This window comes from Saccostrea cucullata, unplaced genomic scaffold (assembly GCF_032062105.1).
Source record: "Saccostrea cucullata isolate Sc308-1 unplaced genomic scaffold, CSIRO_AGI_Scuc_v1 ctg1315, whole genome shotgun sequence".
In the NCBI taxonomy this organism is placed as follows: domain Eukaryota; kingdom Metazoa; phylum Mollusca; class Bivalvia; order Ostreida; family Ostreidae; genus Saccostrea; species Saccostrea cuccullata.
This window is the reverse complement of record NW_026927353.1, coordinates 37,916-57,378: the sequence shown is the minus strand read 5'-3', so window position 1 is coordinate 57,378 and position 19,463 is coordinate 37,916. Positions and strand designations below refer to the sequence as shown.

General features: G+C 34.7%; 1 protein-coding gene across 1 annotated transcript; it reads left to right on the top strand.

The window, feature by feature from the left end:
* Positions 1-1,115: 1,115 nt before the first annotated feature.
* On the top strand, positions 1,116-3,536 carry LOC134274187 (uncharacterized). The gene is made up of 2 exons (XM_062756441.1): positions 1,116-1,268; positions 1,717-3,536. The coding sequence occupies exon 2, from the start codon at positions 1,718-1,720 to the stop codon at positions 3,182-3,184; it is 1,467 nt and encodes a 488-aa protein (XP_062612425.1). The 5' UTR covers positions 1,116-1,268; position 1,717; the 3' UTR covers positions 3,185-3,536.
* The last annotated feature ends 15,927 nt before the right edge of the window (positions 3,537-19,463 follow it).

Below are 19,463 nucleotides of genomic sequence, written 5' to 3'. Positions count from 1 at the left end.
CAGGTAATCCTGATTTATTGGCCGCACTGTAGATGTAGTATGCAGAGCATATCCGAGAACATCAGCGTGCGACCACGTGGTGGAAGACTTGAGTCGGTAACAAAAGGGACCTCGTGGTATTCCGATATGACGTGGAGGATGCGTGACTGTGTTATGAACTGTTTAACTTGTGATTCTTATTATTATAGGCATTAATGTTTAAAGATTTATTATTGTGTGTATGCATTTGCATGTATGAAAGATAGGCCCTGCTAGGTATTAACTTTTTATTATTTTATATTATAATTTGTCCAATTGTATAAATCTTACGGGCTGGGACGCCCTGTAACAAAATGGGGAGGAGTGTAGTGGTCCTGGAGGAGCCGGGGACGAATTCCCCTGTAGCCTCCGATCACGTGTCCTGCAATGATGCGGAGTGTGACGTAACTCTCTCTCTCTCTCTCTCTTGATTTTGAATGCAGTCCCGACAGGACGTGTTTATCTGATATCTGTAAGTCATTCTAATATTGTGTATTATTGGCGACGCTTCGCTAATTAAAGTGCGGAATCTTATACCATAGTGTTGTCTCTGTATCCACCATCACAGCTATGTAGTAGAGAAACACTATAAAAGCTTTCTTTAAGCTACTTCATTGAAGTTGCTGTCTTGAAAGCAGCTGCCCTTGGTACAAAGAGCAGAACACATCATTCTCCCACCATCCCATGTCAAAATGATGGAAGAACTCTTAACATCGCCACTGAGAACAATCTTAACATTGCAGAGACAGCTTTAGAAGTTAAAGTAGAAATCTTTTTATTATACCTCATAATAGTTATTCTACAGAACGTGCTATTTGATTGGTTCTAGTTTATCACGTGATTGGGCTATACCCGGTAAAACTTTGTATTTCATGGTCGTCAGCATGCTTTTTATCCTAATCCACTTCTTCGGATACCTAGGGCATTTCCCGAAATAAAGTTCTCCTTTCGCTGTAGAAAACTCCCGAGAGTAGTAGACGTTACAACTGCCTGGTTTACGTCAAATAATTGCTGATTATTGATGAGTTTCAGTAACTTTGCATTAAAAATGAAAATGATTTAGAAAGCGGGCCGAATTTGAAAGTTTAAGTTAATGGCCAAGTTCCGCAATGTTTTTTTAATACGAGTTATCGTCCCTAACTGTGAAGCTCTCCACTTCCGGGGCGTCAATACACAAAGCAACAAAATCGCTGAAGCAAGAAGCGTCGAGAAAATACACACTATCGGTATCGAGGACACTGACAAGCCAGGTAAGGGATTTAAATAGCGGTCGTATTTAGGATGTTACACTGGTTTACGATGCATATTAATATAAAAGCAGTACAGAGTTGGTTCTTGAATCTAATACACATGCAACAACCATAAGGATCTAGTATATTCTAGAAAAAAAAAATGTCAATATTTATAAAGGTCTATATACATATATCTATTTTTTTAAAGTATAGAATTTATTTTTATTCGACGAGGAATGAATATTTACAGCTGTCAAGTTGTGTTCATAAGAAAATCTAACATTGCCCCCCCCCCCCCCGTTGTGTAAAAGGCATTGTTTAATTCGCAAAACAATTCAGTAACATGTAAATAATTTTGAATTCATAACATAATTTATTTTAAAAGGACATGAATGTCAATTGTAACATTTTTTTTTAAAAAAAAATTCCTTTTTAAGTACTTTACAATGTACTTTTTATTTTCCAGTATGGGGAAGAAATATTGCTGCGTTCCTGGATGCAGCAACACTTCTCAAACATTGGATGAATATGGAAATAAAATAATATTGCATCGCTTCCCTATGTCGGAGAAAAAGGCCCATATTAAGCGTCTCTGGATTCAGCGACTTCGACATGTGAGAGCAAATTTGGTTGTAAAAGACCACACACGAGTTTGCAGTGTTCATTTTGAGGGAACATTTACTGAGGAATCGATTCCCACAATTTTTCCAAGTAAACCCAAAAAGGAAACAAAATCCCGAAGACCTCTTGTAAGAAAAATTGAAAATTCATTTCAAAATGATGGTTCAGGGCAAAGTGATACTGAAAATCCACAAGATAATCCTGTGTCAATGTACAATGATGTTGCAATACAAACTGACCTCAAATATTTTTATTCAAAAGATGCGTACACAAATACAGAAGAGCATTGTGTACATGTTTCAACTGCAACCCAGACGACTGGCAGCCCTTTGTCTACTGTTAATGCTGAAGTTCAGGCAGATTTGCCTAGGATGACATATGAAGATATGAAAGATGACGATTCTAAAACAAGATTTTATACAGGTTTTGCAACTTTTCAAATTTTTTGGATGTTTTTTGCAGTGCTGAGGCAGAAACATGGTGCAGAGAAACTCAATTACTGGGAGGGAGAGACAAGGTCCATGGGTGAGAAGTCGTATCATGAACCAGGGGTTAAAAAGCCTGGCAGAAAACGTTCCTTGAGACCAGTGGATGAATTCTTGATGGTTTGCATGAGACTTCGTTTAGGGCTGCTTCAGGAACACCTTGCTGATATTTTCAGGGTGTCCGAAACGACAGTATCACGAGTAATGAACACTTGGATTAACTTCCTCTATGATCACTGCAAATCCTTAATAAAGTGGGTCTCCAGAGAGCAGATTTTGTGTAACTTACCAAAGCTTTTTAGCATGCACGCAGATACTAGAATTGTGCTTGATTGCACAGAATTTTTTATTGAAAAACCGTCCTCTTTAAAGGCACAGTGGATGACGTGGTCCGAATACAAACATTCAAACACTTTTAAAATATTGATTGGTGTGTCACCAAGTGGTATGGTAACCTTTGTGTCAAGACTGTGGGGTGGGAATGTGTCAGACAGACACATTACTCAGCACGATGGATTTCTTCCAAAACTGTCACCAGGTGATGTTGTAATGGCAGATAAAGGTTTCACAATAGAAGATTTGTTACCAGCTGATGTTGGATTGAATGTTCCACCACGAGTATCAAGTACATGCCAGATGTCAAAACATGATTTCTTTAAAACAAATAGAATAGCTTCAGCCAGAATAGTAGTTGAAATGAAGATGGAACAGATCAAAAACTACAATATTGTGAACTCAGTTTTACCAATTTCAGAAGTGCACTTATCAGAACAAATTATAGTTATCTGTACATCTTTAACTAACTTATTGCCTCCACTTCTGAAGTGACATAAATATAATTAACTAGATTTTTTTCTGGATGCCCTAACATGTATAATTATTTTTATTCCTGTTATGAGGAAATTTACTTTCCAGGAATTATTTTTTTAAATGCATGATTAAAAAAACACATTTAAAGTATATCACATTTTGTGGTTTTCAAGGTGATGTGAATTTTGACGATTCGATGTGAAATACAAACATTCATTTGAAAATAAACTTGAAATATGTACACTTGGACCTTGAAATCATAAATGAGATGTGGATAAATAAAATAAATCACATAACCTTTTTGTTTTTATTCAATATTTTTACAGATGAATCTAAGCTCTCATGCAAATATAAAAGTTTCAGAGTGTTAACAGTTTTATGTACACATGTTCAAAATCAAATAGAATCATTCTATGCAATATTCAAATTATTAACAAATGTACATCAAATGTTATACATGTACAGTGATTTTCCTCGCTGAATTCTTCTAGTGAAAAGTTCTGGTACAACACCATATGTATAAAAAGATTTCATCTTTGGAACCATATCATTCCAGATTCCAACATCAAAAAGAATTCTTTCAACAGATATACCTTTTTTTGTATAAACAACAAAATCAACCCAGTTAAGTTCATATAATGCTAGCTGGCCTTGAACTTGGTACATATAATTATGGTTCTGTTTTAATTTAAGTTCACCATTGTTTTCAGTGCAAAAAAAATGTTTATCTTGTCCACATTTTGTCGGAGGCATATTCCTCCAAGGACTTTTTTGTTTTCCATAGGGACACTTGACTTCGACAAGTCCTGTACCACATTCTACACAAGTAACAAGTCCATCAACACTGGCCCCAAGGAATGGGTACTTAGGGTTGACATATAGTCCACAGGACTCGATCTTCACATCACCACACAAATTTAAATGTCGCTCCATATAATCACTCAAAGCAACAGATTCATTTGTTCGACCATAACTGATACTTTTTACACAATCTGGTACTACTACGTATCCACAAATTTTCTTGACTAAATTGTCTGGTTCGGACTTTACTCTTTTGACAACGTCACCCATTACTGATGCAGTAATGATATTGCATCTAGCCTTTCTCCAGTTAACATTTGAATTTTGACCTCTAGTTCCCTTTTCTAACAGTTCACTAACCTCTGTTGTTATATTCATATTGTTTACAAAAGATTTAAAATTTTCAACACATTCTTTTGATTTTAGATTTACATTGTCCCTATACATAAAATCTGGCAAAAAAATATTCAAAAAGGAATCTATATTAACATGCTCTGCTCTTAAAGTTTGATACAAGACACATTGTGGGTAAATATCTTTTAAGCCATCCAAAATATCATTCAAAAATGAGCTGCATTCACTTTGACAAGGTCCAGGATTATAAATGCCTGGGAAAGGACGAACTTTGTCTACAATATTATCTTTTTCTGTTTTTGAAAAACTAATATCTCCAACTCTTTTTGGACTTGGTTTTCTTCTCAAAGGTGTAGGTCTATTCCACACACACTGATTAGATGTACAGGACTTGTTTGTTTTTACAAGTACATACAATAATGCTCCAACATGAGCACAAAGACCTGCCTCTCCGGCTTTACAATTACATAAAGCATTTACAACAATGCCTGACTTTTTCTTTATACAAACATTCAAAGAATAATATTTAGCACTTTTTCCAAATCCAACTTGAACAGTCTGTTTCATTGATGGAAGACAAGTTGATCGCATGTAACAAAAATCACTGTTTCCTTTATTGTATTCAATTTCTCTTATGAACCCTTCATTGCACAGACGCTTTGCTTTTTTCATTTGTCTCTCGAAATTTAACCTTTCTCCAGTTACAGGATTTTTATGACATTTAAAATAAATATCAATGGCCTTATGAGAAATTTCAGGAATATCAGTAGAGTCAAGTTCTTTCCATGAATCTGTTGAAGGATGAACAGGAACAGTTTTCTCTATTTCTTCATCTGTATCTATGAAATCTTCTGATGAATCATAACCATGCCTCATGGCTTTGTAAACTCTCTTTGCCAATACCTCTTTATTCCCAGATTTTTTAAGCCTGTGATTTTCAAGCCAATTTTTTAGTTCAACAACTTTCCATGACTGAATTTCTTCTAGAGACAAGTGAGATGGTTCACCTTCATCATCAGTGCTTGAAGACATTCTGAAACATTCAATATTGTATATTAATACAGATTCAGAAAACACACAGTGCCCAAATAACTTAAAAGGGTTTCATAAAAATTGAATGTAATTAGGATCCCAAGATGTAATTTATGTAAACAATTATTGATATCATATCAATATCATATAAAGACATAATCCGAGATTCCCCTGACTCTAACCCCTGCTTTTATTTTATGACATGTGCGGACAAACGTCATAAAATAAAAGCGGGGGTTAGAGTCAGAGGAATCTCGGATTAATAAAGACACCCCCTTTTTTCAGAATTAAACGCTGTTGGATGGTCACATATTCAATTATTCCGACAATATTACATTACTGTTAATATTAAACAGTTATTAAATCATAATTTCAATGTCATCTACATTCGGTTCGAACAGGGTCGATCTTAGACCTTGCAATAGCCAATTCAGTTGAATATTTAAATGCCACGCGAAAACGCTGAGCATTTATATTTTATTATTTGTATACCATTTACCACGTTTAGATAATGGTTATAAATCTTTAAATAAATTAATTATACAGATATATCGCAAATCTTACCTTGGTATGTCCTTGTCTAACGCAGAAATTGCAATTATCAGTACTGTGAGTACACAACACAAGTTGAACAACAAACGCCCCGGAAGTCAATGTGTTGGCGACATCTAGCGATTTTTCAAGAGAGATAACTCCAGAAATAAGACATTGCGGAACTCAGCCATTTCATAAAAGTTTTTGCTTGTTCCGGTACAATAAACAATTCATTGCCTGTGTGTTCGGGAAAGTGTTATTCAAGCAAGAGATATCGTACTCCCCTCGAGGAATGCGATTTTTCTAGCCTAAATAAATCTTTCCTCACTATCATGCAATATATATAAAATATGATATGGACCATGCACCTAGATATGTTGTAGATCTTGTGCAGATTGTAGGTCGAGCGGGTCGTGACAGTTGTGCTTTGTTATTATGCAGTTCCTGCTAAATAGGACATGTTGATAAAAATATCAAAGAAATTAATGAAGATACATGTTGCTGAAGAGAAGAAACATTTTCTGTATGCTGAGGTAATGTTTGATCAGGAATTACTTAGATGTTATTATTGCGCAGCAATGTGTATGTAAAATGCCAAATTTTGAAAACTTATTACTTTATATGAAGATAGCCACACTTTAAGCACAGATTAACAAGATGAAAAATCAGAATCTGGAAGTGACTAATGTATAAATCATCCCTAACAAAAATGTGATAGTTGACTTTAGTAATTCAAAGTTATCACTTTAGTAAATTAAAGTTCTCAAAATGATCACAATTGGTTTTAAATACCCGGTAATTGGATTTATGAAGTGCACACGTTATAATACCATTTATCATTAGCCCCACGTGGTGTGATGCGCGCGCAATATCTGCGCAAAGCATTGGAACAGTCAATAACCGAATCCCCTCCATGATAAACGTTTTGAGTCCTGCCAACTATAAGAAATATTTTCAAATAAAGATCTGCTGCCCTGTGACTTAATGGTAAAATGCGTGATTTACGTTTTATTCGGCTTGAAACTTATCCCTTGTCTGAGTATGCTGCTAACATTTGAGAATTTTTTTTCCAAATATCTCAAATAATTTTCGAAGAGATGCCCAAGCGCACGTGTACTGCTACTGTACTTACACCCGCCAAAATTTCCACCAAGAAACAGCTGCCACCAGAGCCCAACAACAGGAGGGAAATAAAGATAGTAGTACCAGCCGCAGCATAAGGAAGACATTAACGGGTCAATCAGCTCAGTAGGTTTGTCTGATTACTGTCTGATCTACGCCTCTCGTTAGCGTTACTGATGCATTGGGGGACACCATCCCTTCAAAAATACGTGAAAATATTTTAAACTGGTGAGTATTTGGATCTTGGCGTGTTTTTGGAAATGTCAGATGAAAGGGATAAGAAAAACAAGTTAAACTAAGTGGACAGGGAGCTTGTCTAACAAAAGGGGAAAAGTGGGAAAATCGGCGATATTGGAAAATGGACCGACGCGTTCCTTATCTACTCCTCCCTCAGTTTTGTTCTGATTCCAAAACTCCTAATGATACAATTGAAACCGGTAGAGCTTTAATCGGCGTTCTGTTATTTTTTTTTTACTACTGAAATACTTGTGTGGATTTCTTATCAATCTTTTGGATTATATATGTACCTTTCTCAGAATTGGTTGGGTAATTATCATTAAAGTAAAAGAGGACGAGGGAAATCAGTTCAAAGAAAGACGCTTCCAACAGCAAGACCAACAGCTTATTCCTTATTTTGCTTTTTATCTGTAACACCTTTTGTTTAGAATGATTGGGTGCATAGTTTTTAGTGGGTTGATGTATTTGTCAGGGGTAAGGAGCAGACCAAAATGCATTAAATGACCTTTGTATTTTGTGCTTCAACAAATAAATACATTTGAAAGAGAGCGGTTTTGGTGAAAAACATTTTTCAAGGAGCTTAAAATTTTTGCATTGTTTGCTATCATAATTTGATCCAGTAATCCAACATAGAGTCGTAAATTATAAGGCCGATGATATATACACGACCGTCGTGCACACTATATGGAAAGTCTATTTACACGACCGTCGTGCAAATAGCTATTGCAAAGTAATGAGATATATACACGACCGTCGTGCATAGATATTAAGTAAAATCTATTTACACGACCGTCTTGCATATAGCAATTGCACATTACCCGAGATATGTACACGACCGCATTTATCGTCGTGTACCCTAAATTCGTCCATACCCTAAATTCGTCCCCAAACTTCTCGAGACCAGCACCTTTCGAACTTCGTATCGAAGACGTCATTATTAATTTTTCAGAATTTGCTGTTTAGTTTTGAACTTAAATAAAATAAAAATACTTAAAATATCTGATTATTCCTTATGTCCATTTTTATTGAAAGAGTACAGTTTACTTACGTTCCCCAAAATTACTTCCAGATCTAATATACCTTCATTTTATTATTTTATACCCGTCAGTGTATTAAATTACGTGCATGGGCTACAAATTAAAACAATTTATAAATACTGTGCTTCTTATTTTCCCTTTTCTTGTGTGTGTGTTTTGTTTTAATAAGTTTCATTTAATCGAGATTTTTTCAAGAATATGTTATGGAGACAGAAAATAAATAAAATCAAATATATTATATCAAAAATATTTCCCATACAGAAGAATTTATTATACCACCCCTTTCAATAAAAAACAATCTGTCAACATAAGCAAGCATCGATGATCACATTGTGTGAATAGATCTACTTTTGACCTTGCAAAGTCGCCAGTCCTCCTCCCCCCCCCCCCCCTTTTTGCGTGCAAAAATGTCGGTAAGTAGCCAAGTAATCAAGAAGAAAATGTATTATTTCTACAAACCAAGAATTTATTTTATTGAACAGTCCGAACAGTCATTTTATTGAGCCGACCAAAGAAGGTGAATTTTTGTCACAATTTTTACCAGTTTGACAGGTGCTGTGTGCTGACGTGGTGCAATTTTATGGGTGCATTGAAGCATAACTAATCCAGCGGGCGTCTACTGGGTCGAAATTCACGATATAATCAAGTAAAACAAAATCTTTTCTGCAAATTCTTTCATTTCTCATTTTCTGCAGATCTATATAGTATATGAAAAGTCTTTTTTCCCTGTAATCATGGTAATGTGGGTATTTCACACATTATTATAATAATTATGTGATCTTAAATTATAATAGTTTTCCTATGTTTTTTTTTTTTCAGATTGTGCCCGACTTGCACTGCTCAAATATTTTGATATTCTATCGGTTTTTGCCATTAAGGTCAATGTATTTTGGAAAATCTAAAATAAAACATTGTATAATGTCACATATCAGGTAATATTGGTGAGCATACAATAACATGACATCGTTGAAAGCACGTTCGTGTTTTTTTTTTTTTTTTTTAAATTTCGTTTAAGAAAACGAAGTTGGTATAATCGAGAGCAATTTATGTTCTTTATATGATGAACAGAGGAAACTTTCCACCTCCTTTACGGTTCTCACAAAAAAATCACCTTCTACTAATCAAAATTAAGTAAACGTATAAAATAGTTATCCATGTGCAGATATAATAACGTTTATTTAGCGTCTGATTCATGCAGTTTTGTAATTAAGGTGCTATACTATAATTTGGAGATTCTGCTTGTGAAGTCAAATTTTAAGAGAATTATTAATAAAATTTTGTTTGTTTGTTTGTTTTTGGAAGTAACATATCATAAAAACAGGTTTTACAATTATTTTTTGAAAATTAAATTTTAGTGCCCTTTGAAAATATATTGATTTCATTTTTTTTATACAATATTATAAAGAGAGATTCTCGATTTTATTTCTTAATTTAGAGATCTAGAGAAATTTTCATTTTATTTAGATTGTGCATCATTTGTTCTCAATATTTCCCCAATTATACAAGATATCAGCACCACTGGCACTGAGATGTTTGAATTAAATCAGTGCGTCAGGTCATTTGTTCGTGTTGTTTATTCCACAGAATCCATATCCTTAATTGGTTGAAACAAATGGTTTAATTAATACAACAAAGTTCAAAAGTCAAATTTCTGTCAACAAGTGACAATTACTACATACATCGGATACATGTAACCAAGTAATTGGTCGTACATGCGAACCGTCTTAATTGGGACGAAACACCTCAGTGCGAATGGTCTGTGGGGACGAACCGTCTCGCACTCAAACAAGGAAAGATAAATACAAAGCATGTTTAATGTTTTACACGACGGTCGTGCGAATAGTCATTGAAATTATATACACGACGGTCGTGCGAATAGTCTTTGAAATTATATACACGACGGTCATGCGAATAGTCTTTGAAATTATATACACGACGGTCGTGCGAATAGTCTTTGAAGTTATATACACGACGGTCGTGTATATAGACACTGCCAAATTATAAATAAGCGCAATCGATTTTTCCAAGCCATATTCTCATAATTACATTTATCAACCGATTCACTCGTAAAATGATAAAAAAAAAGTTCAAAACTGTTTTATTTTCAGACATATTACAAGATATTTGGGACAATGTTAATAATAAAAAAAAGAATCGTTATCACATGAACATTTTTATTTATATTTACTCATTATTAACATATTGATATTACGTATTCAGTACTTCATTTCTTCATATTGACACATTCTGATATTATTTTGGGAGGATTTTTTACATATGTTGACAACTAAGGAATCAGAAGATTGTACCTTTTGACAGCTATGGTGACCTTGGTCTCTCCTTTAGCATAACGTTGTAAGGCGTAAAGATTATTTTGCAGTTCAAGTACACGTCGAAATAGATTAAGTATATATATGCCCATATCTTAACTTGAATCTGTTAAGAACTATAAAGATAAGAATCCTAAACCTGATTATAAAGGATTCTTATAATAATATCCCCTCAAACTGCACAAGAAATCTTTTACACAAAGAAATACGCTGAATTTTAACCCTTTCTTCGAACAAAGAAAAATTCAAACACGCTTTCGATTGCGCAATACCCTTGATAGTTTGAGATGGGGTACCAAAAGGGAAGTTATAAAAGGTTTGATGAAATGAATATGATCAGTTGTATGTTTATAGTCCATTTAAAAAAAAGAAATTTATAGAGTATTTTGTATCGCATTTAAATGTTGTTTTTAATTTTATTTTTTAAAATATATTAAAGCTAATACGAAAATGTATTGTACGATTTAACTTCATATAAGGTAAACATTTGTTAGGTAGGTCAATCTAGTATTACTCGTAATCAACGAGTCGTACAACGAACCTATGCACGACTGTTCCCTATGATGTGGCATTTTTCTCATCCTCTACATTTCTAATTAATTAAAATTAATAAGTCCTTCACAGTATTCTATTTACTTTTGAGGTGCATCCAGACTGCAGTGATGAGGGAGTCGGCTTGCACTGCCCAGTAATGCATTTTTTCTGCTGGAGTTTTTTAAACAAAAAAAAATTTCCTCCCCAGTAGGTTCCGAATATGTAGACCGTCTAAAAATTTACTAATTTTTTTTTACATTTTGTTATCTATTCGACACGGTATATTAACCCGATTGACCTACAAAGAATATTTTCAAATAGCCCCATTCACATTAAAAGTAATAATTAATCTAAAGGAAAAGTATAAGTTCCTGTCCTCCTGCAATCACATTTTAACCCATACTGCCCGATATTTGTTTTTTGTTTAACGCACCTTTCGTACCAAGTGCGAACCGTTCACGGTAGCTCAGTCGGTAGAGCGCTCGCTCCGTCATCGTAAGGTCGTGAAAGCAGCAACTGACCTTGTCGATAAAATGAGTAGCAACTGTTCCTTCGCCATGCGCTGGGCACTTTGAAGTGAAAGTTGAGGGACCTTCGGATGAGACCTTAAAACCGAGGCCCCGTGTCAGCGGCAGGCGTGGCACGATAAAGATCCCTCGATCACTGTTCAATGGCCCTGAGTGTCGAGTAAAGTCGAAATTTGAAGCCCTTCATACGGTGACGTCTTCATATGAGTGAAAAATTCTCGAGAGTGATATTAAACAATGTACAATAATTCAATCAAACAAAGTGCAAACATTGATCACCCAGGAGACGTCTCCATTCCTATACTCGGCATTCGTGGCCACTGAGCCAACGCCTATTCCGACACGGGACAAGAAGATGTGTAACGTAAAAATCCGGTTCTGGAGGATTATTCGCATTCAGTTAGAAAATTGCCACCTTTCATTTCATGGAATACATATCTGAAGCTATGCTTACATTTACAGTTGCCATTTTGAGATAGTAACGTAAATAATTTTAAATATTCTTAAAATGAAAATAAGGAATTGCCTGGGCTGTTAAAAAATTATGCGGACTCTTTTATTTACTCTAACAGACGCCATATAATAAAAGTTAATGAAACACACTGGATTTTGAAATGTTTTCCTAAATTTATTACATTTTAAACATCGCAGATGGATGGGTTGTCTGTTGTTTAACGACCTTCTCGTGATCTTTTCACACATATTGAGACACCACCACTTGCCGGAGGAGAACTTCATTTTTTTCCTATACTCGACACTTGGGGGCCATTAAACAGTGAGGAATCTTTTTCGTGCCAGCAACGACTGCGACAGGGGACCTCGGCTTATGTAGTCTCAACTGAAGGACCGGTATCCACATCCCACAATGGGATTCGAACCCGTGATGTAGACATCGACTCCACAGTCTTTGTTTACTGAACGCAGCAATTGCTTGGGCTGCTTTGGTTTTCATTTCAATAAGGACGATTATGAGATGTTGTCAACAAGTCATAACAATCTTAAGGTAAGAGCTCATATTTGTGGACATTCCCTCCAATTTGGTCCTCAGACTGTCCCTCAACAGGTGTTTGGTAAGATTCACATTAGTCATTACCAACTGTTTATGTCAGCAAACGCCAAAGAGAGTCTTTTACTAAATTTAGACCTGCAATGTATCTGAAAAGTTTGTGAAACAGTCGTTAAGTTGGAAACATGAGCCAAGGCTGAAAATTCTAAAAAATCTCAAGTTTGGCATCCAAGTCTTGTGTTATATATATGTTTTTTAAAAACATTCATTTTCCTTGGTTTTTGAAACACAGCACTTTTCACAAATAATAGGTCGGCCAGGTCATAGATTTTTGCTAACACATTTGCTTTTTAGCTTACTTCGACGAAATCGAGATGAGCTCATGCTATATCTCAAGCGTCGGCGTCCTGGTTAAAGTTTTAGCAGCAGGTCCATTCCCAAGTAAATAAAGTATGGATTAATTTTTGTTCAAATCCGATGTCAACTTCCTGTTTATGGATTATACGTGTGTCTGTCCGTACCATACATAACAATAATTTTTATCACAGTTTTCACAGCAACTACTCATTACAGATGCTTCAAATTATAGCACATACTTTGTCGTGGCATGCCATATGGTTGGATTAATTTTTATATGAATCTGTTGCCAACCTCCTTTTTATATGTGCATATGTCTGTAATTGAAATTGTGTATATTAACATGATAGTGTATATTCACATCAGAGCGGGGTTATTTATATTTAGCATTGACTCACAGACTTCTTGTTAGTCATGCATATTTTTAAGGAATACACAGATGTGTCCGATGTATTATTTTCCATTACTTGCACCTTTCACCTTGTTATATTAATCAAATTATATTTTATATTTAATTTTTATTTATTTTATATATTACGGTTGATATATTAAATATATATATTAAATTTAATTAATAATGCTAAAAATGAATGTATGAACCAAAGTTTTCTTTTCCGAAATATAAACTAAGACTGGTAAACTATTTGTTTTATTTTCATACCATGCTAAACTCTCTCTGCGGGTACCAATTACTCCTATTGCATTTTCCTCCTCCAAATCACCGCTCTCTGAATCTTCAGATTCACCTCTAATCGCTGCCTTGTGTGTGGTTCAATAAAGGCTCAAAATTATAGGGTCCAATTTCTTCTGTAGCAAGGGAAAATCCATCTGACAAGTCTTGATCCATTGTTTTGAATAAAATAAAGCGAGAATTTGCAGGAAGCTCACCTCTGACGTAAAAAACATCCATGATTCTTATCTCATTAACTGTCGGCATTTTTCGAAGAACTGCTTCAGCTGGTATTTATAGATTACTATATCCAGCCTTGTTTAACAGATTCAGGGTGAGAATAAGACTTAGGAATGCTAAGGACATTGAATGCAGACAAAATATTTTTTGTGTAATGTGTCCTTTAATCATATTATAAAGAGAAAATTAGTCGATCTCAAATATATTTTTAGGAATTGCGAATCAAAGCACTTGCTATGTATTTTCCAATTCAAATTTGATCAGTTTACACATGCTAAAAATAGAGATCATAGGTATCCAGGTTTCTGAAGAAATTCCATAATTTTTATACCTATAGTGTACTTTAATTTCTTTTATTTACTTCGATCATTTTAAAATGCAAAGTTTATTAAGATTCTCCTGTCAATGCAAAGCACAATAAATTACTTCTTATTTCGTTTCACGTTAGTAAACATTGGTATCTATTGTTGTATTAAAATGAACACCAATTTCTTCATTTATGTAATTTTAAAATGCTAGACTTGGTCAAATCACCATTAATGTCTCTATGAAATAAAATATCAAAATACGAAATGTCAAGTCTGGAGTCGTTTCTTTGAAATGACCAACCTTTTTTTTTTAAATAAAACGCAAATGAAGATCGTCACCTCCAATTAGAATTCTATCAATAGAATATGATTCCCATCTATCAACAGTTTTTATACTTGCTGGTACGATGGCTATAAGCCATTTGCTGATGCATTGTGAGCCTGCAGTTGCACGGATGTAAAAGGCTATCAAAAAATGTTGGGGAATTTCAACTTTCTATGCCGCTTTCAAATTTGTGAAGCATTTTTGAGAAATTTTGCTTTTTATACTTGTATTAAATTCTTATTTCTAGGAAGCAGCCACCTTGATTGTGAATAATATTTTCATCTTTTATAGTTTAAAAATAGATCTTGAGTAATTTTGAAATAAGGTGTTGAAGCTGCACTGATTTCCATTATTTCTTCTTAGTGATTGACACAGTTGGCTGAGAAAACCAGTGTTTTCTTTACACAGGAAGTTTCCGTAGCCATGTGCTGTAGCATATGCTCTACGTGATATACTAGTAGTTTTTCATACAATAAGTAATTTTTACTAGTGATTTCTATAATTTATAGAGAAAAAATGACTGGACAACATTTTTATTTTGAACAATCAATATTCAGGTTTTGATACAGTAGTAATATTTTTTTCTATTCAAACAGTAGGTGAACAAGTGATAGCACACCTAATGTATTCCAGTATCTGTCACTTTATCCTAATACTTTGTAAATATTATAATGTTCACAAGTCAAAAATTGTTTTTTTAACATTGGTTCGAGTTCCCTATCACTCCTACATATGTCCCATGTATGGCTGATCATTGAGATAAGGTAGCCAATATCCCAAGATGCGCACAACACTTTTTGGCATGGCTGTCCTGTGTTAAATTTTTTTTCTGAGCGGATCTTGTCGTAGGGCATCCCTTTTCCGCTTAATATATATCTGGGATCCTTCTATACATTTTTATGGAACAACATAATCCAGAATCTTTTTTATTTGTCCTTTCTCCGTTCAGAATTACGAGTAATTCTGTTTGGTGGCTCCTGATACTTTTACTACGACATTTGTCGGTTAGTTTCTGATGTTATGCATGGCCAGCATAGACAATGGACACATTCCTCTACTTCATCATTCTGATTTATACAGAAATCAGCAATATCTTCATTGCTCTGCTCCTCTTGAACTGGGTTTACATTATCCTCAATAGGTACCTCATTGAATTCCCACTCATGGTGTGCAAAGAAATGACGTATTGTTTCTCTCTAAGTTTCTGTAACTTAAATTGCTAAAATAGATTTGTCTTCTGTTTCCCCTATGCTGTATTCAGCACATTCCAAGATGGCTACATATTATACTTGGAATATTGGAAAGCCCAACCATTTCAAAAAGATCATACAGGATGTATTGGATACTTACATATCAAGAAAGAGAAACAAACCACATATGTGTGCATAGAGCTGCAAAAATGTATTATTATATTCTACGAGCTATATTTTATCATTATTTTTTAATTAAAATGTTTTAAAATGGACAAATTTAAATGATCTGTAAAAGGTGAAAGGTCAGATTATCTTATTGTCAGATCAGGAAGTGCTAACTACTGAGAGTATTAGGTGTCAAGTCTGACCATTTTTTTATGTTCGTAAGCTTACTTTTATTTTAAGAGTGCTTTTGAGAAGGAGGAGAATCAAATTCAATATAATCTTGAATTAACCTTTAAAAGTACAAAAGTTAAAGTTCACAATGGCGAAGGTGAAAGTGGAACAAAGCCACTAAAATCGGACAGCATCCGGTGTTAAAACATCGTTCTTTTCGAATAAAACAGTGAATACAGATAAAATAAAGTCCAAAATCAAAAATCTAGGTCACGAAACTAAAATAAAGTTGTATATATTTTTGGGGAAATCAGCTGGCAGAAAATCTTTCACTGTTACTGAATCAAGACGACTTTATCACTGAATCACGTAATGACCTATACGTCACATCTCATGTGAATCCTCAGTATGGTTGATTAGGTAGAATTGAATGTTATTCCTTCTGTCGGTAGTTTATAAATAAAGCTGACTCGGCTAAATGCAGTTCTTATCAGCAGCACTGACAGTGATTGACATGCATGTGCACCGCCTATTTTACCAGGTCTAGGTCGTGCCCGGCCTTTAAATTGCTCTGCTGTTGACTGGTGAAATTGCCCCATAACTGCTATCATGTTTGCATTCTTTTCCGTTTTATCCTATTACAATATTCATAAAAGAATAACTGTTTCTTAAAATAAACAGGAGGCCCAAGGGTATAAAACAGCAACCCGAAGAGGATTCAGGAATATAAATTGAAATTAAAGCTGCAAAAACCCAGTTTATTCAAAACCAAGTATAAATCGATTTTTTTACCCAATCAAATTTTACGTAACAATCAAAATTAACTTATATTAAAATGTGTTACAGTACCGACCATACATAAACTAACAGAAAGTAAACCGGGAACACACAGTTCTTTAAAATCGCTTTTCATGCTTCGTGTCGCAAGAGGTATTGGCATATAAACGATCCCTCTCTGCTTAATGTTTAATATGTTTAAAAATAGTTGAATTTTATTAAGAATTTTATAAGAAAACCCTAATATGACTGTAACTCGGCAATGAAAGGTCGGGTCAGAATATGTCATTGTCAGATGGCAAAAACAAAAATAGTACAAAATTTCCAACGCTCTGAACTTGCAAGTGGTGGAATCTCCGTAAGTAGTATAAGACGTCTGGCCGGGGGGGGGGGGGGGGTTAAACTGAGTGCTCTTTTGGCCTTGGGGGGGGGGTAGGGTGGTCAACTGAGTGTACTTTTAGGGCTGAGATGTGAAAAGAACGATTTGAGATAAATCTGGAAAACCCCAATATTGCAGATGAAGACCAACTTGTAGCCTTCTATTGACGTGTTTGATTGAGTTGTTTCTTACCCTCAACTTCAAACTGAAGTCAGACACATCGTCAGGGTTCGACACAAAAAATCCTGCTGGCACAAAAGGGATGGCAATGTCATACCAGCGTGTACAAATGGCACATGATACCAAACAATGGTACAAATGGTAACAGAACATGTGCAATGTATTTTGACAAATGGTCAAAATTATACATGTTCAAACCTACTAGCAGCAGTAAATGACCAATGACCATTCAAACAAAGTACAAACGGTACATGATACAAAGAATGCGGCATCATGCGATGAATGACAAATGATAAATCTATACTTATAAATTAATACATTTTGCAAATAAACTCCGAAATGGGTGCACCAGAGTTCTTACTTGTACCCTTATAATACACTACATACAAAATGATGTCCGTTCAAAAATCTTTTATCTGTAACTCCTGTCTATTCTCTGCTTTTATCCTTCATGAAAAAGAGATAATAACATCTGAAGTACAATATCCATAACATTGTATGAGGTTTCACAAAAGCATTAATTAAAGATTTTTTTTTATTTTTCAGAAGTGGGTTGGGGATGGTGACGTACACCTACTTCATGCGGGATTTTGAACAAAGTATTTCATTCTCTTATAATCCCGAAGGCTGTCAGTAAAAACTATAATATACAACTACAATATATTTTCAGTTGTAAATGGTTACTACATATAAATTCAATTTCCCGCACTTGCGCGGGTGTTCATCTAGTTAACTAGTATATACATAAATTATATCCCCTCGTGCAACTAGTTGCGGAGGGATATAGCATCGGGAATGTGCGTATGTGTGTGTGTTCGTTACACCTTTTAGGCAAGACTGGCAGAAAACCCTTGCATTAACATAGTTTACATACTTGTGTGGAGGTATAAAAGGACGAATCCTATTCATTTTCGAGTTCAATGATGCAATATTTGGTGGCAGAGGATAGTTTTTTGGCAGTCAAAACGTTTGACTGACGGTTTACTTAATATTGAGCTGCTTTAAAAATGTGCATTGAAAAATTTTTAATTCCCTCTACATGTAATAATAGTATGATGTAGTCCTTGAGAAATTTGAAGCTTTTAGGAATAAAACATGTACAACTTTCACAATGAGCCCTGAAGATGGCACAGGGACAATCTCAAAATTTCATGTGAATCAAGCCTATTTTCACTATTTCGCCGCAGCCGCATCTGCTTCCAGGCCCGTGCGCCTGACCTAAGCTACCACACAAATTGCAGAATAACATTTGTACATACCAATGAACAGCAAGAGATAATGGCTCAACCACCTCGTTTTCAAGCTACAATTCATCCTGTGAACCCACCCCGCTTTTCTGGTGAAATACCGGTAGAGCGAGTTTTGAGCGTAGTTTCGTATTTCTAGTCCATATCCCATATACATTAGTAGTGACACTAAAGTGTCATATTTCAATAAAATATACAAGGCCACCAATTCCCCCCAAATGCACCCATAAAATATTCTAGCTATAAAATTACCTATAATATGCATTCAAACCTCAGGTTTCTCTATTTTTTGACCGGTACTTTATTCGAAACTATCCTCTGCCACCTTTCTTCAGAAATGATTATTGTCAACTCGTACATAAAATGTTAGGGTTTCGAGACAGTAGAAACGCGATATCTGAAGAAATATTTCATCAATGAACTTGAAAATGAATAGGCTTCGCCCTTTTATACTATAAGGTCAGATGATACAAATACTGTATATGCCTGTGGTTATGGTAGAATATATGCAACTAATATTTGATCAAATTGAAAGTTTACTAAATGTAAATTTACATTCTTTGTTCATATTTGATTCACATTTTACCTTAAAAGTTTTAAATTTATGTGTCATAGTCCACTATATTCTTTTCAACACAAAAATATAGTCTTTCGGAACATGGTCAAACTCCACCAAATATCCTCCGGTCTTCATGCGGCAAAAAAATTTACTAATACGTTATTTATTCACATTAAGTAAACTTTTCATTTGAGTTTTACATTTAACAGGAC

Bases quoted from the DNA above. Each gene is read 5' to 3' on its own strand.
- LOC134274187 (XM_062756441.1), top strand. From the start codon at position 1,718: ATGGGGAAGAAATATTGCTGCGTTCCTGGATGCAGCAACACTTCTCAA.